The sequence below is a fragment of the Aptenodytes forsteri genome, unplaced genomic scaffold (genome assembly GCF_000699145.1).
Source record: "Aptenodytes forsteri isolate BGI_AS27 unplaced genomic scaffold, ASM69914v1 Scaffold54, whole genome shotgun sequence".
NCBI classification, from domain to species: domain Eukaryota; kingdom Metazoa; phylum Chordata; class Aves; order Sphenisciformes; family Spheniscidae; genus Aptenodytes; species Aptenodytes forsteri.
Window position 1 is genome coordinate 17,556,142 of NW_008796044.1, and position 27,177 is coordinate 17,583,318.

General features: G+C 43.8%; 1 protein-coding gene across 2 annotated transcripts in view; it reads right to left on the reverse strand.

Moving 5' to 3' along the window:
* Positions 1 to 398: 398 nt before the first annotated feature.
* The window catches only part of ACSL6 (acyl-CoA synthetase long-chain family member 6), a 51,904-nt gene continuing 25,125 nt past the window's right edge, over positions 399 to 27,177 (reverse strand). Inside the window, exons 10-21 of one of the 2 annotated variants that reach the window (XM_009285935.1) lie at positions 21,738 to 21,811; positions 18,763 to 18,840; positions 15,964 to 16,098; positions 14,667 to 14,801; positions 12,720 to 12,815; positions 11,829 to 11,901; positions 10,301 to 10,389; positions 9,565 to 9,681; positions 9,172 to 9,315; positions 8,282 to 8,383; positions 7,561 to 7,632; positions 399 to 5,354 (exon numbers count right to left, since the gene is read on the reverse strand). In XM_009285935.1, coding sequence (XP_009284210.1) covers positions 5,214 to 5,354; positions 7,561 to 7,632; positions 8,282 to 8,383; positions 9,172 to 9,315; positions 9,565 to 9,681; positions 10,301 to 10,389; positions 11,829 to 11,901; positions 12,720 to 12,815; positions 14,667 to 14,801; positions 15,964 to 16,098; positions 18,763 to 18,840; positions 21,738 to 21,811 — 1,256 coding nt within the window. In that variant the 3' untranslated portion in view covers positions 399 to 5,213. Of the gene's footprint in view, positions 5,355 to 7,560; positions 7,633 to 8,281; positions 8,384 to 9,171; positions 9,316 to 9,564; positions 9,682 to 10,300; positions 10,390 to 11,828; positions 11,902 to 12,719; positions 12,816 to 14,666; positions 14,802 to 15,963; positions 16,099 to 18,627; positions 18,841 to 21,737; positions 21,812 to 27,177 lie in introns of both variants that reach the window. The other variant, XM_019473851.1, reaches the window with a different exon arrangement.

A 27,177-nucleotide genomic window follows, 5' to 3' on the forward strand; every position in this document is an offset into this window, starting at 1 on the left:
GCGGCAGTTTCCCTTGAGCCGAACAGCAGCCGCCGGTTTCTGATGCAAAAACCGAAGTGTGTCGTTGTCCGTGCATAGTCATGCCTGGTCCTGCTCCCGTTCCCGCTCCCGTTCCCCTGCTGCTGGCGTTCCCGGGGGCTGTGCCGGGCGCTGCTGCTCCCTTTGACTGGTTTTGGCTAATAAATGACGCTGATAGATTTAGGGTTTATAGTACTACATCTTGCAATCGAAATTGTGTACGTTATATACCTTTTACCGATCAGACCCCTTGTTTCAGTTTATCGAGCAGAGGAGTCTCGTTGCTTCGTTAACATGAAAAATTGAGATAATTTTTTGGCATTGCTGGATTTCCACGTGAAGGGGGAGATGCAAGTGCACGCAAAAACTGCGACAGAGACTGAATGCTTTTAAACTTTATTGTTTTAGACACATAGGCTGAAAAAATACTATGCATTCCCAATTGTCAATTCATATTAAACAAGCATATACATTCGGTTATATTATTACTGATTTAAAATAAAAAAAGAAACCATTACAGAAAGACTGCTGCATCTTCAGAGAACTTTGCAACAATTTTTTCGTAGAAGATTGCTAAAATCAATCTCAGGTTCCAATATTCCTTTGGTAGTTATTTTATGTATATTTAAAAAAAAAAAACAACATGTTTAGTATAAGCACGCATTCTGAACGACTTCATACCAGTTGTGAGGACAGTGCTGGAGTAACAACGGATTTTATAAAAGAGCTTTTATTGTATGTCAGTCCACGAGAAGATCTTACAAGCGGTTTTGAGAAATGTGACAATTTAATTCTTTACAAAAGTTTCCATAGATGCCTTTTGATGTACATGCTAATATACCAAAACCGAAAAATCTTTAATTACAGTTAAGATTTTTTTTTTTACACAAATGTATATGTTCTATTTTAGCCCCTTCACTTTCAGTTGAAAATAGAATAGGCAACGCTTACGAAAATGCCTCATTTGTTCGCTGCTTGTACTTTGCTAAAATACATAACGAAAAGCTGAAATGAAGCGAAGGGCTTAAAGGGGCTCTAAGATGCCTCAGGAAACGCTTCGTTTTGGAACAATTCCAGGGATCTAAAATCCAGACTACAAGCATCCAGGTTTCTCCTCCGAAAAGCATAGCCTCAGCTTCATCATTTAACAGGAGTAAAGGTGGTGTAGAAACCATTGAATGTGCAAAGTACCGAAGAATGTTAATTCCAAGAAGAAACAAAGATCTAATCCTGATCGCTCTTCTTTCCACAGACAAAACCAAAGTGAGCTAAAGATACAAAAAGTACGCAGGTAGAATTGCCTCTAAATAAAATGCTTTTCCAAATTTTCTGTAAGGCATCAAGAGGTCTTTAAGTAATCTGTTACCATGCAAAAATAGTATATTCTTTCCCAGTTTACATTCATCTTGTAGCAGTTTATTTACATATAGATCACCAGTTTGTGCTTTTAACACACGGAAAATAAAAAAAAATTCTATAGCTAATTTGTTTCATTCCAGAAGATTTAAGTCAGGTTATTTTCTGTTATATGCAAGAATTTCGTATTCATGGCAAAAAACGACACTGGACTTTACTGATGCTGATATATACCTACTAGCAGTGATGACAGATTGCAAAATAGTACTTTTATCAATAACCAACTCACCATCTCTCTCACCTGATGTGTGTCAACCATTTTAACCTGCAAATGTGCCTTTCGGGACAGAATAATGCTGTGTGTTTCCTGCCAACACGGGGTGAAGACTGCCTGGTACGGTTTCTGCTCACACTCGTGTATGTCTTTGACCATTTCTGTGGCAGAACAGCATTTTCTCTGTGCAATATATTGAGCAAAGCACATACAAAATATATAAGTAAGCAATATTCTCTTCCTGGAAAAAATGGATTTCATTCTGGTTTTCAGATATGAGCACTGGAGACAGTCTTCCAGTGATTTCACAGGCTTAGCACCAGGCCCAGGAAGAACCTCCCATATTTAAAACGTCCCAAGAAGACAGTAGCTCAGCCGGCAGCACGCCGACCGCAGCGTAAGCCTTCGGGGGAGAGGGTGCAAAACTGCTCTGCGGTGCTTTTGTGACACCGAGTAACAGCCCCGTCGCAGGGGCCTGACTGCGACCACGCACTGATCCCGCCCGCAACGGCAGACCGGAGCTGTGCTCATTTCGGTGGGCTTGCTGTATTTTTTTGTTAATGGATTGCGGAATAAACCCCCAGATGACGGTGATTAGTTAAAACCAGTCACCCTGAAGCCGCCAAGAATAGGGCTCTTTACAGAGAAGGGTAACTTGCACTGCCACTTATGCAACGGCACTCAAGTCTCAGCTCTTTCAATAAGATGAATATTAGAAATTAATTTTGTAATTAGTTATCTTGAGGAAAGAAAAAACTGGTTATTGGACAGCCCTGGGGATTTTCCCTTGGTGGCCACAAGAAGTATCTCAGTTTAAGAAAGCTCAATGCAAAACAAACGTTCCTGGAATTCGAAGAGCAGCGTGTTTGTGCCTAGCTCACGCACACACGTGTCTTCTTGTCAAGTTTTAATCTCTTACAACATTGTTATGATTATGGTGAGAGAGAGTGACCTGCAGGGGAAAATCTGATTATACAAGAAAGTATTAAAGAGAGCTTTTAGTTTATTTATACAGCTTTTCACAAGTTCTGAAAGTATTCACACTTTTGGCGTGACAACACAATTTCTCCCCAGTTTTGCACCATCCTAGTGTGGCCAAGTCTGTATTTTTTCCTTTCTTATTCTTTTGGTGTTCGTATCTTTGGCTCTAGTGCATCTGACATTTTGCATCGAATACCAAAAGAAGAATACAGCTATATTATTGAGCATTATATACGTAAAAATAACAGCCATCTAAGCCATAAACAAACTCATATTGGGATCTTCTATACCTATACAAAGTCAGAGTTTAGTTGTCTAGAAACCTGAAATCATCTTAGAAGAAAAGTAAATTAAATTCATGTGGTAGAAAAAGGTCAGTGGAAAATACCTCTTCTGTACTTCTTTAGATGACAGGGTTTTTTAATTTTATTTTAAAAGTATGTCGCATTAAAACAGGAAATTGTACTGAATCTAATTCTTCATTGCTTTGAAGCATGCGTGTGTAATGACTGTCTTTTGGCTGATACAAACAGGAGATGAACTAGACTCCGCAGAAATGAAAATCCTTTATGACTTGACCTAAAGAGCCGGATTTTATACAGTAATTCCTATCCTCTGTAGACGTGGCAGACGCAAATTCCCCAGGGATGCTGTTGCTGTGTACACTGGTGAAAAATGAATGTACAATACCATCAGATCACAGTAGCGGTATTTCTTATTTGCTTTGGAGTGATATGAGTCATTGCACTGGAATCAAATGAGGAATCAGGCGCAAAAAGGTCCTTCCACATCTGATAAATCAAATCGCTATGTTCTTTATATGAGTGATTATGTTAGCTGATACAGTTTCCTTTGTATCATTTTGTTCTGAAATTACTGCAATAAATCAGTCTGGTTGTAACACTAACTCATTAATTCAATTTATTTCATTTTGAAGCATGCAATGGAATTTCAGAGGGAAAATAAGAGATTATTTAGATTAAAAATTTAAACTTTTAGCTTCAAAAGTCTACAGTGGAGTCCAGTTTAAGAGAAAATAAGTGTGCTTTCACTGTCCTAGCAAAGAAGATCTAGCAGGCACGGTTCCATGCTAGTATGCACTGGTGCAACAAACAGCAGCTATTAAAATACACATACATATTTAGGACCCTGTTTAGCAGAAGGAAGCCACCGACAGTCCAAGTATTCAAGCGACCTGACATTGCAGTCTTCTCCTTGTTTTGTACCGTGCTTTGGATCAGGAGAGAGCTCTCGAGTCTGTTCCTGTTCCACGTGGGACTTGTCCCCTTATCCAGACCACTTGCTGTTTATTCCAGAGAGGCCGCTGAGAAGTGACGACAGTGGGGACCGAGGCTTCCGGAGGTCTGAACGTAGAGACGTTTTCTTAGCAGGCCTTTCTGCGACCACGTCCAATGTTCTACCGTACCATGACACCTTACAACAGCAACGGCTAACACAGCCTTCCGCCCATCCCTGTGGGCCTTTTGGAGCAGCATTTGTTCCTCCTCCGCGGCCAGCCGAAGGATGCCCTCCGCTGCTGCATCTCAGGCTGGCCTTTCTCCCAAACCAATTTGTTTTGCTAAGCCCCATTCAGAATCGCAGCTTGTACCTCGTGCTCCGTTTCTTTAGCACTGTTTCCGAAAGGGAGTTAGTCCAACTGGACTACGCAGTATTAGCAGCATGTAAAGTAATAAATTAGGGACCGGGAGCGTATGGGTTAACGTGGACTCCCACAGAAAGCCGCCACAGAGCCAGCGATGCTTTTGCAACCTTCTCAGTTTGAGTAGTTCAGATGTCCGTGAGTGTACTGTGCTGAAGGAGGCCCTAATGTAAAACCAGCATGCCACGTATAAATGGAGTTCGGATGAAAAGGAAATAGAGGGAATTCTATCCTATCGCTTCCTAACCTGTTCTTGTAATTTCAAGGTAATATTAATCCCTTAGATGTAATGTACTAATAGGTCTATTAAGTACAAGTAGCAGGAGATTCATTCCTACTTCTATTCTGGTTGTTAGTTAGGTCATTAATGATTAAATCAAACCAATGTAATTTATGTCCTGGAAAATATAAAAACTATCACTTTATATATAAACCAATATCCAGCTTGAAGTTCCAGATCAGGGAAAACAGACTTTCACCATCAATCGCTGATTGTTTGAGGTAGACCACATTATTGAATTACCCACAATTTTAGTTTCTAATGTATTAGATAATATACAATCAAATATCAACAGACATACCTGAAATTTTCCCTATTTTCATTAGAAATGTTTGTGGTTATTAATAAGGTAAGTTTCCATAATTTACTCGGTCATAGATTGAAATTTCTGTATATTTTGTGGCAATTTAGCATACTTCTTAGTACTACCCTACTGTGTACCTAGAGTAAAAAATGAATTGTATTACCCCGATGGAAAAAAGAAGGAAAATTATGGTTAGTGGTGAAATCCTAGAACAATGCAAGGCTCAAATGTAAGATTCAGATGCTTATCCATTTCAGCTGTGCCCTTCTGGCTCTGTACTTTTGAGTGTTATTCTAATATTGCTCCGAAGTCCATTATTCAGAACATTCTTCCCGTGGTTTCAGATGGAGATGCTTGAATATAGCTCTTCTATTTGTTTTTTGAAGTAATCTCTTAGTTCTGGTCTCTTAGCCTTTAACGTTGGTGTCAACAAACCGTTTTGTACTGAGAACATATCAGAGTGAATGTAAATGGCTTTGACCTAAAATAAAAAAGGGATATATTTATAGCGAAAATTACAGGCATCACACTGAATAAGCGTAACTTCTTACACCAGCCTTGCTGTGGTTACCTCCGGCTGTGCCTGGAGCCCAGGGGACCCTTCCACCGGGTCCCCAGGATTTTCCTCATGTGCCCAAGTCTTCCAAGGTGACACTAAATCCCTCCACCACCCCTCACCACTCCCTGCTCTCCTGCTTGTTTTCCCGCGTCCGCGCTGACCCGACAGCCAGCCAGCGCAGAAGGGAGCTCTCGGAGAGAATGAGCACATAAACCTCTTTTCCGTATGAAACCAAGGCCAAAACACAGTGAGGCGGCGCGCGAGCGTCAGTATCGCCATATGTGATATTGTAACTGCAGAGTTTCACGCGGTTGAAAGACTACGGGAGCGAGGGGAAGGGAGGGAGGGCAGGGAGTCGTGCTAAGAAACATCATCTTAACCGAACTGCAAAAGAAAGTAAGCAGCCCTAATTCGGTCTTGCAAAATTATCGTGAAGCTTTGCAGGTACAAAGAATGTACGTGAGGATCATCTTTAAAGAAGAAGAATTGATGGTGTTTTACTAGCTAGTTAAACGATACGAAATCGTTCAGCCTAGGCAAACAGGATTTTACAAGGCTGCCCTTGTTAACGGCGGTGTCTCTGAGCACAGCAGGGAGCCTGGCGGCACAGATGGGAGCGAGCTTTTCCTTCCAGTGCATTTATGGGAGTGCTGGTGTGGGAGAAAGCAGAAAACTGCTGCGTGACTGGTCATAGTCCACCGATTTAAGACAAAATTCCCCAGCCACCTGCTGCTTTCGTGATTCCCCAAACCAGACTGGTTTGCAGTTTGATAGGCTGGGAGTTGCAGGGATATAGACTGAGAATCAATTTTTAAATTCCCATTAGATGTGTGATTCATTTTTCCCCTGCAGTCATTGTGGTCTAGTTCCTCCCCTAGTGACGTCCTTCACAAAATCAGCGTTCGTGCTATTAATGCTTCCCCCGCTTGCTGCACTGGCTTCCAGAGCCTGCACCCTGCAAGCTGTTGGTTATAGAAGCCAGAGTTGTCATTTCCAAGCCAGCGGTCCGAGCTCAGGCCACCGGCGCTGCAGACAAGGACGGGGATGGTAGAGAGTGGCTCTTCCATATAAAGGGGATCCCATCCCACAAGAGCATCAGCCGTAATATCTGGCTCGAAGTTCGGGTTTAAGATTACGTATTGCAAGAGAGATGTTAATTTTGAAGCCCTTTAGTTTTGAAATGCGAAACATTTCTTCTTAACTTTTAGAAAGATGGCAAGGCTTTCCTCACGACTTTATAGTTTATTAATTGCAGACTGCTGGTAGACTAGATCACTTGAGGGTATGTCATGCTGCAAAGACTGGCAGGAGCAAACCAGACTGACTACCACAGACGATTACGTGCATTACAAACCATGCTTTATATTGAATTTCATTTTTAAATTAATTTCTTTTTACTATCATTTCATTAGCATATGTAACTGAGAAATGAAGAATAACGAGTTTATGTTTAATGGTGCTTCTGCTGCACTCAGATATGGTGAATTACTCATGAGAATTACCACCCAGAAACAGTCTAAACAAAAGCAAAAAGGCCCTTGCTAATTATATGTAATGATTAAGATGTTCATTATTTTAACAGAAATAAGCATTTGACATTTTAAAATGTGGTGAATTTATTTTTAATGTGTTTTTAATGCTGTGTAATCCATGGTTGATTTCAGATCTCTCCTTCTGAAGTGTTTGTAGCTCTGTTGCAGAAATATTTACACAAGCACCAGCAAAGAATTAATGCACAGGCTGAAAATAAGTAAACCAGCAGCATTTCCTAGGTCAGTTATAAGAATGGTAATTAGTGACCCAGTTTCTTAACAGTGCTTTCAGTGGCAGAAGCATCAGAGTCCTACAGATACTTATCGTGACCCCTGGTTGTCAGACTGGAGATTATCCGTGTCCCTGGATTAGATTTTTACCTCTGCACACAGAACTTTCACCAAACTGAATTCAAATTTCAAGCATGAATGGAAGGCAGAATCACAGCTTATGTATTTTTCAAAGGAACAAATACAACTTGCCAGCAATAAAGCACGCTCTCAGAAAACATTGTGTGCAGCTGCACATCCCCATTCAACACAAATGGACAAACTGTCTGACCACGCTGAATAATGTATTAATTGTTTCATTTTACCTGCTCAAAGGAATGAAGTCCACTCTCCTTACCTAACCGTACCATGTCTTCCATTATCGCTTGCTGCAGTTCCTGGGTTAAAACACATAAATTCCTCATGAAACATCATGCAATTAATGTCATTGTTCATCAGGAAAACACGTTTCTGAGTAAAGTTCAAGTGCCTTATTGATAGTTAAGACACAATTAGCAAATATTCTATTAAAGAAACGTACAAACATTAAACTTAAGTGTGGTGATGTTAACTCTTTCCTCAGTGTGAAAAGTAAGGTTATATTTTCAAACGCGTATGACACAGATGCTTAAATTTGCAATCCTTCAACCATTTGCCAGAGTTCGATGCATAATTATTTCCCACAGATACCAGTGGCGTGACTCACTGGCATCAGTGTTCATTGATAGGATGCAACTCAGTTACTCAGTATTAGCGAGCCTGTGTAAATAAGGCTGGAATCCTTATTTAAGACATCTAAACAAACACAACCTCTCCTACTGCCACACTGTTGTTCTCTGCAAGACAGACCCTTGGTCCCCCCATGGAGGAGTCTGCAGAGGTCTGTACCATCAGTCAGCACACATCACTGTATCCAGGCCAACCCTGCTTAATTTTCAGTGAGGAAATAATTCTCGACACTGAGATCATTAATAATAGACACCTACTCCAACTAGGTTATGCTACAGTGAAAAAATATCTGTACTGCAGATAGATACAAAGACAAACCTTATTTTTACAGAGTTCTGCGTATGTTCCATCAAACCCTCTTTTCTTTGCCCAGCCTGGCATAACTTCGGAATCAGGCACCACAATTCCCACCAGAAAGGCCTGTAGGCGAAGGAGAAGGAGAGTTGCAGGCAAAGGCTGAACGACATTTAAGACATTTCACTGAAGTGAATACATAAGCTGGTTGAATTTGCTACATGTTTATCACTTCGTGTTTAATTATGTCGATAATTTGCTAACGTGTCATAGCGAAGTATATTTTCGTGTCTGTGCCTTCCCCTCAGCTAAAATGGTTCTCTGTGACTGTTCCTGCATTTGCCAACAGTTTTAACACCTTCAGTTGGGTTCATGTTCTGCTTGGACATTAATTAAATTACTTAAATTTTTCACAGGCATGAGTCAGAGCCGAACATAGCTCATATCATGCAAACTCCAACGCCACGGGAAGCCTCATGTTTGTGACCAATGAATGCAGAGGGGTGAATTGCAATGGTTTCAGAAGCTGTACGCGTTTGTATAAATACGTGAATAAACGGGACAAGATTGGTCAAAACGGGTAGGCAGTGGTCGTGGAGCAGCAGTGGCTTTGCCTTCGTCTGGCTTACTGCAGGTAACATGGCAAAGGAGAGTGTTAGAGACCCAACGGGTGACACCGAAGCAAATTTGAAGGCTTGATCTTTGGCCAAAACATCCTCCAAGCTGCTTAGGGTCACACCGGCAACTCAGCTCCTGCGTGGCTGCCAGCCAGCTCCAGAACAGGAGGGAGGGAGGGAAGGAGACAGGGCAAAAACGTGGCGTGATCCACTCACACTTTCCCCTCGTTCATGCCCAGCTCTCTGTCTTCCATTTACAAAGAATAAGGTAATATTTTCTGAAAACTTAGTTTTTACCTGCAGGCTGTCTCCATGGACATAGATCTGGGCAACAGGGTCACTGCGGATATAGATATTCTCTATCTTCTCTGGTGCAATATATTCTCCCTGAGCAAGTTTAAATATATGCTTTTTCCGATCAATAATTTTAAGAGTCCCATTCTGTTAGGAGAAAGAAATGAGAGTTCCCAGAGAAATTATTTAACCACAGAGACTCAGTAAGCAGTCTGCTTTTAACAGGGCTCTTTAAATTGCCAGAAAATGCTTCACTGACATACCGAGCTTATTCTGCAAAATATAAACTTAATCCTCTGTAAAGATAGATCTGCTTGGAAATTTAAGTTCAGTACTTGACAATTTACATGGGATAATACAATTGGCATAAGAACTAAGCATCCGATCGGTACGCACAGGTAACCATTTCCCGATGTCTCCAGTGTGAAGCCAGCCCTCCTGGTCCAGCGCTTCCGTTGTCTTCTCTTCATCTTTCAGATAACCTTTGAAAACATTCGGTCCTTTCACACATATCTGCAAAACAGTCAGAGTTGCTGATAGATTATGTTATTATTCTGCTGTAAATACTAACAGGCTAAAGAGTAATTCACTAAAATTGAAATAGTACTACTAACAAGCTAAAGAGTAATTCACTAAAATTGAAATATTTTAAAGGTTGACTTAATGAGACTGCTCCATGAAACTAAAATATGTTGTGTTATAAAATCACCTATGGATTTCTTTCAAACTAATGGAAGTATGAAGTAGGGACTGCAAACCCGATTTGTTTGAAGTTGGTTTGCATTCAGCTTGCAGTTAAAAAAAGTTACTTCAATAAGTTTAATTTCTGTGCAATACAGAAATATCAGCAATGTAGAAATCGCAGCAATTCAGTTGTTCTTAGCTGAACTAATTAATTCAGTCTTAGCTTTTAAGGTAACCAGGCATGGCATTGGCTGGAAGAACTGCCACAGCCCCTTTTTAATTAATGCTTTGCTGCTCTACTGCTGAATTGACGTTTTCCTTTCCTGGTTGTAATATGTAACACATCAGCAACCATGCACCTTACAAAGGTAAAATGCTTCTGTAACTACATAACTACTTAATACAGTGTTAATTAGTGAGAATTTGATACAGAAATGTGATTTGCTACCTCTCCTTCTCCTTTGGAAGCAAAATAATTCAGCTCTTCCACATCCTTCAATCTGATTAAGTTACAGGGCAAAGGGGCTCCTACATGACCTGGAAATCAAAGTTATCAAGTCACTTGTCATCTTTCCTATAAACAAAAATTAGCATTTTATTATTAGTCGCTTGCATAGTTGCAGATACACTGGATGTTCTTGCAGGAGCTGTGTCTGTGTGCAGAAATAATTTCTTCATTTAAGGTTTTGCACTACTAAGACTAAATACCCAAACCTCCTCTTTGGATATATAAAAACCCTATTTTCAAACATGTCGAAATACAGACCACGTCTCCCTTACCTGTAAGAGACTAAACCCTTTTCTAAGCTTAACTCGTTGTAAAAGCACACAAAGCTCTGGACCCCCCTTGTTTTAATCACCTGGGAATACCAACTGCAGCGCCATTACGCTGAACACGTTTCCCCCCACCCCTACGGTTTCTCCAAAGATGAAGCGAGGGCAACGTCTGCTGTAGCCGCCAAGAGCTGCTAGAGCACTACGGTGTTCAAAACAGGCCTTTTTTCCCCAGAAAGAGCCACTAGGAAAAACGGACTGGAAAGAGGAGTCACAGCTCCGTGTGACAGCACATCGTGCGCTGTAGCTCTCGCGGGCTGAGGTCTCATTTTGCAAAGGAGCCAGACCGAAGCGCACTGAGGATGAGGATGCGGCGCTGGCACGCGAGTGGTGCTTTGCCCAGGGCTGGCCAGGGCACGGGCAGGGGGCCGGCGGGCAGCGAGCCCCAGGACACACCAGTGTCTGCAAGGAGCTGGTTTTGGTTTGAAGAAAACCGAACGGATGGCCACTTGTGCTGGGAAAAGAGAGCACGTGCTCTTCTCCGGCCACGGAAAATCCGGGTTGGAAAGAAGGAAATTTTTAACTGGCCAGACCCATTAATATCTGATGTCCAGGTTTCCTACTAGTATTCATTTGAATGAGTATGACAACCATTTCAAAACATTTTTATAAATACTGATGAATTATATGAAGAAGAAATTAAGCCGCAGTACTTGTGTGTATTATCTGAATCTAGCTTAGTGCTAATTTTTATCTGATTTTGTCAAGATTCGAAAGTTTTGAAAGCCTGAAATATATAAAGTATTGAGTAGCGGTGGATCTGTATGCAAAGCCTGAGTTTGCTCACTAGGTACGTGAATGTATTAACCCTTTCTTTGTTCCAACATTTCATTATAACAAACATTCTTTTAAATTCAGCTCCAGTGCTCTAGAGAGGACTCACAGGGCCGGGAGCGCAGAGATGAGAGTATCGCAAGTAACAGCTCACGGGACAATTCCAAGTCTCCCCAGGCACACATGCCCAACGTCTGATCCCTGTGTATTTATTCTGGACTAGCGACACTTTCAAGAACATTACATTTGCTGAAGATTATTCACACGGTGGCGAATGTTGCCTAACACCCTGTGATGTCGCAGTCCAGAATTTTCAAAAGAAGCGTGCGTTTCGTTTCTTTCTGGAAATGGTGGAAGAAAATCGTTACCTGATGTCCAGTCACCTGGGGTCGTAAAGGTGCATCCAGCTGTGCATTCTGTTTGGCCGTACCCTTCATAAACCTGACAAAGAAACAGCTGTCTTTAAAGAGGTATATATGATTTCACTATTAAAGAATAAGGTTCTAAGAATTGCCTTCTGTTGCACAGTCCTGTGAGCTAATCCTGCCAGCTGCAACGCACGGGCACACATTTCACACAGGGACACCTTCCCTGGCTCTTACTGTATACAAAATTTCATTTACATGACTATGAATTCCCACGGCTCTGTAGATCTGAAAATAGCGAGAAGACAAGTTCAGCAATCAGCTTTTGAGTCAAGAAGTACATTACTCTACCAGAGGAATTTATTAGTGGGGGAAAAAAAAAGTATTTTTGTGGGACATCTTGAAAAAACACCTTTTAATTTTTTTCGCCTAATTTTAGGCTCTTGAATGAGGCCTTTTAGTTGCCCTGGGCTTCCTAGTCAAAGAGAAATAACGCAGCGGACATCTTAAGTGGGTTAAATTGCCATCTGAAGTGTAACGAAGTTCCTAGCACACGCACAAGCACATTTAATTGCACGTACTCCATTAAGTGCCAAGAAACGGGTGGGATGAGTCTATGCTTTTTTTTTTGGCAGCTGCCCGCAGCGAAAGCGGTGCTCGCCTGCCGCTCGCTTCCCAGGGCCACCGGTCGTTCCCACTCCAGCCCCACGGCTGCGGGAGCCTGGGGACACCAGGGCGCTGCGTCTGCCCCAAGCCCTGCAGCTGCCGTTGGGTCGATCCTGGTAAAGCCGTCCTAAATGCAGCTCTGAGCTCCTAACCCATCCCCTTTCTTAAACGCAGTGCGTTTCCTAACTTACAGTAAATGAAGACCTCCAAACAGCCGCGCGAGCCCACCTGACATCCGAGGGCCGCACGGAGGAAGCCCAGGACGGTCGGAGACGCAGGGGCAGCGCCTGTTACTATCATGCGAACGCACCCACCGAGACTCGCCTGTTTGATAGCGGGAGAAAAACAAAAGAAAGCATCACAGATCATTGCAGATGGCAGAAATGGCAGCGTCCGTGAGCGTTGCTTATACAGAGCTTGCACAAAATGCTCTCTCTAGAATAGATGCCGCCGTGCTGAGGAAATATGAACTGGCCCTGAATCTTTCCTTAGGGATAAAAAGCCAGCTAAAGCTTAAAAGCAATACCTGTCCCCCTCGCGGGTCGAAATAGTGCCCCAAGGAAAAAAAAAAACCAACATTCGATGTACGGGGGCGGGAGTCCCACATCTCTCGGAGGATGGGCCGCTCGGTCTCCGCTCCTGCGGCTGCTGCGCCTGGGCAGGCTGCAGACCTGCGGGGAGGCAGCCTTGGCCTGCAGGAAGCACATCTGGCTCTGGGGAACCGTTGGGTAAAAACCAGACCCTTCCCCCCTCCAGTTTTCTTTGCTTATTTGCACCGCGTGGTTTTTAATGAATTGGCTCCCCAGCCATCTGAAATAACGCTGTCCCTTTGGTAAAGCAGGTGACCTTCAAATATTTGTGGAGGGTATTACATCAATTCCTGTGTCGCATTTTACTTCTTTTTTCCCCTTTCATTTCCTTTTTCTTATTCCAAAAGTAAAAAGAAAACCCAGCACAAAAGAAAACAACTCCTGATTGAGTCTGCCAGTCTCGCCAGATCCTGAATCAATATGCAGCCTGGCTTGCCTCATGTCTGCGCTCCCGTCAGCGTCGTGTGAATTCTGCTATCTTTGCACACTGAGGACAACTAATCCGCATACGAAAAGTACAGTCAGTTTCTTTAGTTAAAAATAAAGCAGCGTGTCTCCAGATAAGTTATCCAATTAAAAAAAATGAAGTAATCAGAGCCTCCTGGAGTAGTACAGCGCCTGGAAAAACTGGTTTAAAGCCAATTTAATCTTTTTTTCCTGAGGAGATGTGTGGCACACAGCAGGGCATTCTGATTTCTTTCCCCTGTTGTTAAATCGTGATTTACTTGTGCGTTTTTCTCTACACCCTTATTCTTGTTTTCCTAGGAAAAAAACCAGTTTTGAATATGCCCAATTGAAACCCGCCCCTAAATCCAATCGTATCTATAGAGAATTTGCAGAAAACTTGGGAGCAACGTCTCTTTGACAATATTCCTCTTTTCATGACCACCTTCCCCAATTTCATCCCCACTGGGAGGGGACAGGAGTGGGTTTAATGCAATCCTCTCCCCTGCCTGTTGCTGGGTGCGAGCGGGGAGAAACCATTTACCGGTGGGGCACGGGCAGGGCCCGCGGCAGGGGCCCAGTCCCCACAAGGCAGAGCACCCAAATACCAAAGGAGGTGACAGCAGCCCTGGTGTCGGGGGCTACGATCCTGCTTCTGGGCAAGTTCACCTGGCAAAGGGCAAATGCCTCCGCACTGCACCACGTCCCTCCCTGGTGCCTGTGCAGGGCCACAGCTTGTACCCGTGAGCTCCGAAAAATAGGCACTATTCTGCAAATAGGTGATTTCTCGGTGCTGCCGAAGGAGGGATGTGGCAAAAGTTGTCTTAGGCTGCTTGCATTTCCCCCTTCCCCTCTGGAAAACTATTCCTAATGGAAGTGAAATTTTGGCATCTTATGCGTGGTGTTTAAAAATAAATACATAAATAAATGTGGCAGAAGTTAATGCAAAAGTTAGTGGAAGAAACAACTGTGCTCCATATCCTTTTTCTATTCACATTTTCAGTCTGCTGTTCACCAGTGAGTAGCAATTGCCCGCAGTTCATCATCAGGCAAGTGAACCACACTGACTTTAAGGAAAACCAGTCACTGCTAGAAGAAATGACAGTTCTTTGACTTTAGACTCACTTCTTAAATTCCTTACCTGTATTTTATTAAAGAAAAGTTTATCCCACAGGCTGTCATTTCTAATGATCCCGTTTCGAACTTCAGCCTTTTTCCGTCTTGCAGCAAATTCCAGGATCCAGCGCTTGAGGGACGTGTCTGCCTGGCTGAAGATCTGCGGGAGGGCAGGGTGGCAGGCAGCGCGGCACCCGAGAAACAGAAAACATCAACAGCTGTTCTTACAATTACAGCTGTACAGTTCTGCCAGTGCCAGGTAGGGTATAGTTACATTAGCAATACAGTGAAGGATTGCTTACAGTGTAGTAAGACTACGCTATGGCTTTTTTATTGGATTTAAAAAAAAAGGAGCGGTTTGTTTCGCTCCATTCGCTATTGTACATACTGTTCCTTCGGGGGAAAAAGGAGAGAGGATGATAGGGTAGGCTTTGCCTAGATTTACATGACTGCTATTTCTAGATGATTTCTACGATAGGATTCAGTGCAATCATGCAATCTGAGCAACTAGGAATGAGCAACGCGAATACTTGGCAGCTAGAGCAGGTATCAGCGCTGGCTGATGAGATGACAGGGGCTGCGTTTACCTAAGCTTAATCAGACACCAGCATGAACTACATCTGTGCTAATGAGAACCCCCCCGGTGCCCATCCCTCTAATGAGGCACCAGAACCCCTGATCCAACAGTCCCGACCTTGGGGAAAAATTAAATCAGTAGCTTGTGCTTAAGCCCATCTTTAGGGGATAAGTCTTCTGAAGAATAAATATTCCCAGCTGGTCAAACAGATCTAACATGATGACCAGACATGTCTGTCTTAAATACTTTTCAAGACCATCTCAGTTTTAAAGATTTCCAGGTCCAAAAGCCAACCTCACATTTACGCTGCCTAAATCCTCATAGTCTTTTTGCAGTTCCTGGTTTTGAGCTGTCGTTGCCACCAGAAAGAGAGTCCAGTTCCAAAACGGGTTGAAGGGCACACAAAGTCCTCGTGCGTCCAGGTTTGACTGGTGTTTCTCTGATGAAAAAAACCCCTCGTCTCTGGCAATGTCACTAGTAACCTCAGTGAGAACAGGGTAAGGGGCTGACGCAGAGGGATTTCACGTTCGTATGCAATAGCCGTGTCTGCAGTCTGCGTAAACCAACATAATACAGACTTACAGACTGGAGCAGCTGTATCAGTTACACAGGATGAGAACGCGTTTGTGGTAAGGCAGAAACAGTATAACCTGCTCAGGAAATCACCGTGATAAGGGAATGCTTTCACATAAGTACTAAAGGGACAAAAACTTTGTTATTACAAAAAGAGCAAAATTAAACCCACCTTATCATACATCCTGTTTAACAGCCGCGGCACGACAGGGAAGATGGTTGGACGCAATGCTTTCATATCGTCAGATAAGAGACGAATATCTCCTTGAAAGAACCCAATTCGTCCTCCATGGCAATATACGACAGACTGATGGGGAGAAAAAGGAACACATGTAACCTCTTTGCTTTGAATTCCCATGGCAGAGCATCCCTCCCAAGCGCAGAAGTGCCTTTCCTGAAATTCTACTCTCGGTAAGGCAAAAATGGGGCTTTAGAAATATATATAAACGTAACCATAAATTTTGCACTGAATAGAAATATACAGATAGTTCTGGGCGCTTATCAGAACTGGCAATTCAGCGTCCACCAAATTTGGCACTGTTTCTGGAAGAAGAAGGAACCAAAGCTTTTAGAAGGAATTTCCTTTCATCCCCTGCATACGGGGATGGAGAAGTCTGAGTTATGGTCAGATTCTGGATCTGAACTTCTCCTCTGAAGCCCAGACCTACCATAGCAGCTCACAGCATGAGGACCTATTGTCGATAAAGAAATGCGTATTAAGAAACATTGTAAAACATACTGAGCGGCAGCTGATTTTTAGATGTTAATACTTTAGTTTTGTTTAAATACAACAATATAGACTACGTTAGCAATACAGTGCCTGATCCTGTATCCCAGAAATAGAAGCCCACTTCATAAAAGGTTCTTTACTTGCATGGAGACTACGGATCCAGAAGTTTCATACTTGGAAAGAAAACAGGCCACTTTAATCAGATCGGAATAGACGTGGATGTGGGGGATCGGGCAGGGCAGGGCAGGCTGCCTGCCATGAGCCAACTGGCAGCTGAAGCAGCAGCTCTGGTAGTCAGTAATACTGCAGGGGACTAGTCACTAACTTGGTAAAAACGGGCATTTTATCACTGGAGAGCATTTCCAGAGCAGCATCGCTACCCTGCTTTTAGAGAGCAAGCAGGAGAAGGCATCCTCAGCAAAGCGCCCGTGGTGCTGGGAGCTGAGCCCAGCCTTCCTGAGCCCGGACCAGCGCGCTCACTTTTGAGCTCTCCAAGGGGTAGATGGAGAACGTCAGCTCCCTTTGGTTGACTTTTCTCCCCCAAATAACTAAAACAGTTAAAAATTCCTTAAGAGACACCTAAGCCTTTTTGTGCTACCCCTAAAAATCTGTAATACTAACCGGAGTGCTCTCACTGCTCTGTCAACCAGTTGGAGACTGTCTCTCCATCAACTGAAACCACAGGAATTTTATACATGTGATGTTCGTTAAACCCACATCACACTGCCAAATCTGGGTTTTACACTGCACATGCACATGAATTTAAAAAAAAAAAAAAAAAAGGACAACGTAATCAGTGTGCTCGTGGGGAATTACAAATAACTACTAGAAATTTTTAAAGAATGTATCTGTGTAATTTTAACTGTAACTTCCAGGAACTAATAATGTTGGCTAAAACTAGGGAAGCCGACACAGTGCTTGCTGTTCAGAATAATGTTGACAATTATTTTTTAGCCTTTTCGAAAAAATCTGTATTTTAACGAGGTTTTTCAGCAGAGGGGATAAACCTGAACATTCTTTGTTCGCCCGCCCCTTTCAATATGGCAACATCCTGTGAAATGAGGTTATTTCACATGTTTCTAATTTTTTTTTCCCCCCATCAGATGACTTTTTAATGATTATATTCTTGTTTTCTGGCAAAGCAGATTGCCTGAATAGCGGTGCCATACTGACCAACTTGCCTTTTAAAATTAGACTTACAAGTAGAGATAGGCTGGGCTGTAATTCTCCAGATCTTTCATGGACTTTCACTTCCAATTTGCAAGTTTTTTTAACAGGGCAGAATATATTATTTCTGGCACAGTTGTTACTAAGAAGTGGGAGGCTTATATTCAGATGCTTGTCTGACTCAAAAACTATGCTTTCAGCCCGAAGCAGTCCTCCCTGAGAAACTACAGAGCTGCAACTGAATCCAGATCCAATCTTCACATCTTGGATCAGTTTTTAGTTCGCAGCTTCTCAGGCCAGGAGAACTGACGTGATCGTCTCATCCGAGTTGCCTAACACACCGACTGCAGCACAAATTACCACCTGCCTTTTCAGAAAAGAGATGTGAAAAGTCAGTTCTGCGGGCTGGCACGAGTTAGCACTTCTATTTGCCATTATTTCCAGGGGACGCTGGCTTCCAGTGAATGCCCACCGTATGCTGCCCTGCCGGGAGGATCACGTGTGTCACACCACGTTCTTAGTTTCCTCTTTTTCAGTGTCTGCAAGTTTTTTGCAGATCTGGTTATTTATGCAATAAAAGGATTTTAGCTGATGTAGAAAACGGCACATAATTCTTTTTACTCCCATGACACCTGACCCTAGAGTGCTTTGAAAAGCTGCCCCCAAAATTGTGCAGGTTTCTGCTTGTTGACGAAGGGCCATTTTCCAATCTCAGAGCCACCGGTGTAAGCTGGAGAGCTTGGGGAACTCCCCTGGAATCACTCTGGACTCATGGCCATGTCACCAAGACCAGAAGCCGGGCCCTGGTGTTACGCATGTGGCACTTCTGGAGTACAAGCTTTTTTAGTGCTACAAGATATCGCTGGTTATTTAGTATTTTATTCATTTTATTTTTTTTGGCGTGGAAAAAGATGATTTCCACTGACACTAGGACCTTACCTGTACCATTCTCTCAAACATGTGTGCTAAAGGCAAATAGGAAATGTGTACATCCTCACAAGTAGGAGACCACTGACTCTGGAAGAAAACACAAGGAGCCCCACGAGGCCTCGTCAGTTCAGGCAGGTTTCTTACCTGTATAACTCTTTCAAACATGTGAGCCAGAGGCAGGAAGGAGATGAGCACATCGTCCTGTCTCGGAAAGATCACTTTCTGCAGGTGAAGGGCATGGGAGACAGAAAGGAAAGAAACACTGACAGGAAGACAACAAGAAAGTCATAAAACAATAAAAAGAAAAACGGCACCAGAGGAGCAAAAGGGTAAAGATTGTCGAGAGAAGAAGGGAGCAGCGTACGAAGTGAAGCGTTAAGCCACAGCGTCAATGAAGCTCAGTTAGCAGGAGGAGTAAAGAGCACGGAGATGTACACAGAGGGCAATGGAGAGGTCTCTCCATGGCAGAAGGCGTATCGTATCCACGCAGCTCACGCTGGAAACGGAGGCTCACCCTGACAGAGGACCCGATTTTTATTCAAGTGCTTTCTACCACGAGATGCTACGACGACGAGCTGCGCCCTCAGCTGTGTGCAGACCTGCAGGACCCTGGTGCAAACCTGCAGGAGCCTCCTGGAAATCAGCGGGGCTCTACAGGCACACCATTTTTCCACGTTGCAGAGAGCCCATCAGAGATTCACAGTGTTACTAGAGTCAAAGCTATCGAAGTTTTCTTTTCCTTAGGTTAATCATTGCTTTGAATCAGAATATGTTGGAAAAATGAATGATTTTTTTCAGCTGCAAAAATTAAGATTTCCGTTAGTGTTTCTCATAATTTTAAGTGATTAAAATGTGATTTTAATCACTGCCCCACAGACAGGTGCAGCGGGGAAAAAGAAGGCTGGACAAATTATGCGAAAAATAAAAATTACCAAAGTCTTCGGTTTGCCAAGGTTTTAACTCTGTCTCGCAGGCGGGAATGAACAAAGGCCCCGGGAGCCTTACCTGATCCATGCCCCAAAAGAAAAGTAGCCTTTCTACCTGCATTTCCAAGGGTAAGGCTTGCCATAATATTATGGATTAGAGAAACTGAAAGCTTGATTACCCAATAACTTGCACCAAAGCCAGTGGTTAGTGGAAAATGGGTATAAAATCTATTAGCTGACAGCATTAGCAGTTTATACCCACTTTGCATCTCTACTGCTGTGACAGAATCGATAGTCCATGACCTGGGCCACAGCGGTGGATGGAGGCACAGGATTTTCTTCCTCGGGGAATATTTTCTTGGAGTTAAATCTGGGCAAGTCAGATTTGGGTATACCCTCCCAACCATTACCTAGGGAAGTCAAACACGATCGACCACGTGGGCGTTTTCAGCATCCCGTTTCATGGTATTTTATGTGTCAGTCTGAATTAAGCCGTTAGGGCCTGCAGATCTATTTATACATTATTTCAAATTGGCCTCATGCTCTGCAAGCACAGTGATGTAAAACCATTAACATCACTAGCTATGCTGCCTTTTTTCCCCCACACACACACTGCTTTAAGTGCCCAGACAATAAATTATTTGGTTTTAAATTGGACCAAAATGATGACTTTGAATAGTATTTCACAGTTGGCACAGTTGTCCAGTTAAACGTAAAAATGACAACGGTTTCTTGGCATTTCAGAACAACCTTATAATAAAGCTCGAGGTTCACTTCAAAAAATGTTCCATTTATAAAAATCACTGAACTAAGCAAAACTGGCACAAGAGTACGTAAACAGAAAATCTACAATACTTCTCAGCTTTAGATATTTTTATTTTATTAATTGATACTACTTTCAAGTATTTTGCACTTTGCTCGATTTCATTACTGTGGTTAGACATTGCCCTAAACGTGTGGATCAGCTACAGGCATTCAGCTCTCACCAACCATCTCTGGTGACTGCAGCTGTTGCATTTACAACCACTTACACCAGCCTTACGTCTCAATCTGATACCTTCGAGAGCAATCAGTGTCCCACTGCCATCAGTGAACACTAAATCCATTTCTGTGGGCCAGTCCTGGAAGACGCCAAGTTCCCTCAGCTCCCTCTAAACCAGTTCTCTTCCAAAATAAACGTTCCTGCCCTTTGAAATTCAGACATATCTACACATCAGCTTTCATTTGTGCGTCTTGCTGCCTCTGAACCCAGCGAAGTCTCCGCGCTGCGAAGCCCGAGGGCTCACTGCAGCGAACTGCTGTACTGACACTTCGGACTGCAAATTACTGGAGTCACAACCCTGCAAATACTTGAACACGTGAGTTCAGTGGGATTTCTCACATCACGTGTCCAAGTTTCCTTACAACAGTGGAAACCTCAGAAAGTTCAAGGATTAAGATAAAAAGACTGCGGTATTTTCAGCACCAACGATAAGACCAGCAAGGGGTACAAGGTAACAAATTGTCCATCCCGTGTGTACATCGCTACTTTATAGAATTGCTTGTTTACTACAAAAAAAGTAGATTCTTTATATTTGTTAGGTACAAGCTGCATATAATCCTTAATATGTTGGGCTAAAGCAATTCGGCTTCCTATATTGTTTCTAAACACAAGTTTACACATTGCATGAAACATACTACACGTGCACTTGGCCAGTGCTATGCTTTTTAAAAAATATGTGTAACGGAAACCGAGAGATACTTTAACATCAATTAAATTAACCATTCTTGTAAAAACCTGTATGTTCTCACGTACACACACTTTATATGCAGAAAGCTTTCAAATAAGCGAGGATGACGTTGTGTGGGCTCCTTAGAAGCAGACCCTGTAATCTTTTTGAAGCACCAGTTGCAACTGCACAGGGCTTGTTTGCTTTCCTAATTCTTTGAAAGGTGTTAATTGATTTACAGGAGCCAACGTTGCCCCTCAGAAGCACTTTGAGCCTTACAGAGCCAGGGAGCCGGTGCTGGAAAGGGGATTTAATGCCCTCCAGTGCTGTAAGCTCAGACCTGCTCCCGTTTCCATGGATTTGGCCCTCTCAGTAAGAGAAATTTCACCTCTTATCTGCAGGAGCACACTTCCAGCCCGTGCAGGGACACAGCTTAACCCACACACTCCGCACATGGCAACATTTTCTAAATCAGGGTATTCACCTCCGTCACTTTCAAAAAGCCTGAAAAATCAGCAACCACGTTCCCGTGAGTCAGCATAGCACCTTTGGGGTTTCCTGAAAGGAAACAAAGAGTGATTTTAAAAAATAAGCCAGTAGGTAATTTCCAAAAGCTTAACAAAAACCAAATCAGGAAATGGTTAAGATATTAAGTTCTCTTTTTGAATTTTAAAACTTACGTAATTTTCGCAGTCATTTCTGTGCAGTAACATGTACCAAAAACACTCATTGCAACCCTCAAAATTTAATAAAACGATGCTGTAAACACAGTATAACATGAATATTTCTATTGGAGACTCTGAACAACAGTTTCCACCAGAAATAGCCCAACTGCAATTTATGAGAGTACTCAGATGGAGCTGCTTGTTGAGCACGGCCATCAGACCTGGCTGGCTGTTCCCAGCCTCTCCAGGTAGGATTTATTTCATACAGATTTTGACTAAGAACGAGCTTGAATACCAACCAACGCCATTTAAAAGGCTGTTTGTTAAGCTCTTACTTAGCCAGCGCACTGGATAACCTGAACAATGCAGAAAACAGGTAATACACGGTAAAAATTAGGCCACAAGAAGACCCTACGAGACTGCAATTAGGGGAAGTCATTAATATTGCCAGCAGCAGAGCAGAGGTGTCCTGGAGACAGGGAGCTGGCAAAGCCTCAACGTGTCACCCGCAGTGCTTGGCACTGCGCCTGCAGCGTTTCACCGCCCGCCCGCGTGGGCAGCTCCACACCGTCGGTATTTGCTTTTTCACCCTCTTTTTCTCTTCTGAACTGAGAATCCCTCTTCGCACCACAATACATCTCTTCCATTTCGTAACTGTTCGTACGCCAAAATGCAGGGTTTGTTAAATAGCAAACGCACAGGCTGAAACCTCCGGGCGCACAAACCAGAGCCAAGGGCACCATCTGAAATGCTCTGCCTGCAGCGCTGGCACGCGGGACTCTGCATGTCCTCCTGCCACAGCACTGTCCCTCTTCATCACCCTCAAAGGGTTTATTTCTGAAAAGAAGGTGTAGCTCAGCTCAAATAAAGATTACAGAGCCAGCCTCTCCCTCCAGCGTGTTTTTAAGCAGATTGTTTTAATTCGATCACACCACTGCAGCGTAGCTCCTGCTACGCCATGCGGAAGCAGATCAGAGGAGCTTTACCTGCAGGTACCTGCGTGGCCCCGGCACGGTGGGCACAGGGATGCCCCCAGGAGCTTTGCAGGGCTGTTACAGTTAGTGATGGATGCAATAGCCTCGCAAAATTGTAAGTCAGCCAGAATTTCATTCTGGCTTCCTCAGATTAGGAAGGGGCAATGCTTTTTAATGAATCAGTTTCAGCACAGGAAAACAAGCTTAATCCTCTCAGTTTCAGAGCAGTTTGCAGGCTGCGTCACTGGCAGCTCTTCGGTGCGGGCATGCACCCACGTGGCACAGCCCGGCTCAGGCCCCGCTCCAGGAGCCACGGTGCCGAGCCCTGTGCCCTGCCAGCTTCACTGACACTGCTTCTACCCAGCCTCGCAAATATTTAAATAAAGGCCCAAACAAAAGTAGTAACTATTGCACACATTTATTGCACCAAAGCAGGACATTTTGAACACAACGTACTTTACTGAAAATCCGTATTTGGTGTTCCAAGTGCCTTTGAGTAATTCAGTCCCAAATACTTCGAGATGAACACAGTGCACAGGAGCTATTTTAGTCTCGCTTACATTCGTCCCCCGCCGAAGCTCAGAGGTGAAGCTAGGGCTGACATCTTTGCCAACCACAACTGCTCCTGTCCTAATGTTTTGTAGACAGGCTTGCGGGCACCAGCTCAGCCAGACAGGTTTCGTTTCAAGGCGCTTATTTTCACAGCTGGGTGCACACGTGGATCCAGACCTCAAGAAAACTCCATGAACCAGTGTCAGATATAAATACATGCCAACGACCCAGAAATTGCTCATGTTATTTCAGTTGTGTCTAGCCAAATATGCGTGCTCAGCCCCTGCAATTCTACAAGTAGCCGTACTCCCGCAGCGTTGCACAAGTTTCTCCACGTCGGCAGCCCTGCAGGTCACACGCTGGTGGGGAGGACGTGCTCAGTACTGGTTTGGAAATTCAAAACCGCACCCTCCGGCTATACCAGCAGCAGATCTGGCTCCTGCACCTTGACACAGCTCTTCAGACTTCTTTGGAAGATTTCTCAGATGCTTTGAGACCTCAGACTCATTTACTTACTCCACCTCTGACTTTTTTTCTTTTTTTTTTTAATACAAATTCAGTGACTCTGCTCAAATCGCCATGACATGCCTGGAAGCAGTGTGAACGTCCTGGCTCTTTCCCCCATGTCCCACCCGCAGCAGGTTCAGCATCCCGGACAGGCTGTGGTGTTAAGGGTGTCAAAGCAGAGCAGCAGCGTTAGAGCCAGGATAGCCTTCACGGGGAGAAATCCGGAACAAACCATGCTGCCACACAAATTCAGTGCCTCTGCTCAAATCGCCATGACATGCCTGGAAGCAGTGTGAACGTCCTGGCTCTTTCCCCCATGTCCCACCCGCAGCAGGTTCAGCATCCCGGACAGGCTGTGGTGTTAAGGGTGTCAAAGCAGAGCAGCAGCGTTAGAGCCAGGATAGCCTTCACGGGGAGAAATCCGGAACAAACCATGCTGCCACAGGGGAGCTGGAGCTTTTTGGGCTGGGAGATACCTGTAAATTTTGACCTTCTTTAGTTCTTCTGTTTTAAGAGTTAACCCAGCAAAACAAGTGCCCCTTGCTAGGAGCCCTTTCCCAGAATTACTACTTCAAGAGAAAAAGGTTGGCCGTGATGCTGCTTTTCTTTTTAAAATCAATGCCAGATCTGTAACACTGCTCTCAAGTTTGAATTTCCTCGTAAAGACGCACCCTGTGAGTGTCCTGTTACGGAAATGGGTGCGCTGCGATCCCAGTCAGTTAATAGCCCGGGTATGGCAATTTCTCCCTATCCCAGTGCCAAGCTGGTTTGAAAGTTCTCATAAGCAACAGAAGAACCTTTTCCACGTCGCTAAATGGGTCTTTCAAGTAGCAGCTCCAGCACTAACTCGGTGGTGTGATCCATCAGCATTTTGGGATGTAAGCGCTTTCCTCACCCTGGGAGCCTCCAGGAGCCAGGGATGTGCACTTGCAGGCTGTGAGGAACCGCTGGGAAGCAATTTTTATCCAGTTGGTTACAGGTGGATCTCTGAGGAAATGACAGTTTGCTTCTCTGGAGTAGCCAGCACGAAAAATTGTATCCTGATAGTTTGGGGACAACTGTGTGCCTTTGGCCCATTTATGAGTGCTGATGATTTCTTGATACAACAGTAAAAGTTGGTCTTGTGATCTGAGCTCAGCAGTCTCAGTCTCTCCCTTCAGCCTGTGGAGGCATTTAGACCTCTGATCCTATCAAAGAAAAATACACATTAAGTCCACTTGGGAGTTGTTATTTTTTTTTTTTTTTTTTTGGTTACAGACTCTATAGTGAAGATTTATTTCAAACCATACAAAAATATTTGGAGGCCTTCAGAACTGAAAAAGCCCTTGAGAACATAGCCGTTGGAAGAGAAAATTCTATCTGGTCATTAAAAATATCCTGACGTGGGTTATACACAAGCCAGGCCTTTTACAATAATGTTGAAAACAAACCAGAGTGTTGATGCAACCCCTGGAAAAGCCAGAAGCCAGTGTGCAAAGTCCTCCAGCAGCAGAGGATGGGCTGGTGGTTCACAAAGCACTGCTCTATGAGAGCTTAGCTTGCAGATAACCTGCAGAATTTGAAATCTCGCTAAAATTGTTTCCAATTCTACCATTTCCAGGTTACAGACTCTATAGTGAAGATTTATTTCAAACCATACAAAAATATTTGGAGGCCTTCAGAACTGAAAAAGCCCTTGAGAACATAGCCGTTGGAAGAAAATTCTAAATCTGGTCATTAAAAATATCCTGACGTGGGCTATACACAAGCCAGGCCTTTTACATCAAAACATAATGTTGAAAACAAACCAGAGTGTTGATGCAACCCCTGGAAAAGCCAGAAAGTGATGTGCAAAGTCCTCCAGCAGCAGAGGATGGGCTGGTGGTTCACAAAGCACTGCTCTATGAGAGCTTAGCTTGCAGATAACCTGCAGAATTTGAAATCTCTGGTTTGGGTGGGAGAAAGCAAACGACCTCCCTGGTTGTCCTATTTCTGTAACTTCAGACATGTTCCTAAAAAAAGCACAAAGTCAGAAACTGGCCCATGACTGCATTTGCAAATAAAAAAAGAGAATAAAAAAAACCCTTCTCTATTCAGAATTTCTTATTTAGAAATAAAAATATCCACAAAAATGTGACTTGAAAAAAATAATTGCTCTGCACTTTAAAATCCACACAAACAAATTGTGCTCCGCCATGTCCATAGGCATGGCTCCTTCGGTTTCCTACAATTCCCATTTGTGCCCAGCCACTTTGCACTGGCACAGCCGGTGCTCACAGTGTACGCGTCTGCGATGTCCATCTCCTGCACTGGGTTCAATCTTTTCCTTTTAGGAATTCCCACTGCTTAGACAGAGCAGAGTCACAGGCTCCTTTCACACAGTGCACTGCTTTGGGTACTCTGAAGTGCACAGCTCTCAAAACCAAGAATGATGCATGAAGGTAAAAAAACCAAAGCCTTTTAATACATTTTGAGTTTGTACTTGGAGTTGATAAAGCAGTTGCCTACCTGATCTGCAGTACAAGTCTTCTCCAGGAGGTGGAAGATGAAGATGTCCCCTCTTGCTCAGCCTAATCTGCAGGCTCTGCACTCCGCAGGCTGAGCAGACAAGCACCTCCCTTCTCGGAGGGCAGCTTGGTGTCAAGCGGCATCTTCCGCTTGCCTAAATGAGTGGAGGCCAAATCGAGGATGCTTTGGGGTAGGACCAAGCGTTAGGCAATCCTGAGAACGCAGGCGAACCTGGAAGAGCTGCTCCAGCGGTCCCTGGAGCATGGTCCTTCCCTGCAGGTAAGTCTAACAGCAGTTTCCCAAGCAATCACGCCTCGTGCATCTGCGCTGTCTGCCTGCATAGCTTTTCGGTAGATGTTACGGAGGTTGAGTTCTCAAGAGTAGGAAATTCCTGCAAGCTGTATGAAAACCAGGGTCTGGAGAGAGGAGAAAGCACCGCGTCTGCTAAGAACAGGCAGGAAAATGATGCTGCTCCATTCCAAGAAAAAGGGGCCAGCGGCATGGGAGTACCAGCAGCGTGGGCTGCCCGGGCTCGACCCCAAGCCTGCCCCAGCATCAGCCTGAGGACATGGGCAACACGCGAGCAAGCTGGGGCACACTGCAGAGGAGACAGAGGTGCTGAGGATGCTGGTGGGGCTGGGGGCATTGGTGTGCTTAGGATACAGAGAATGGAAAGCTGTGGACCCGCATTTCTTCTTTTTTTTTTTTTTTTTTTTTTTTTTTTATATTTCCCGAAAAA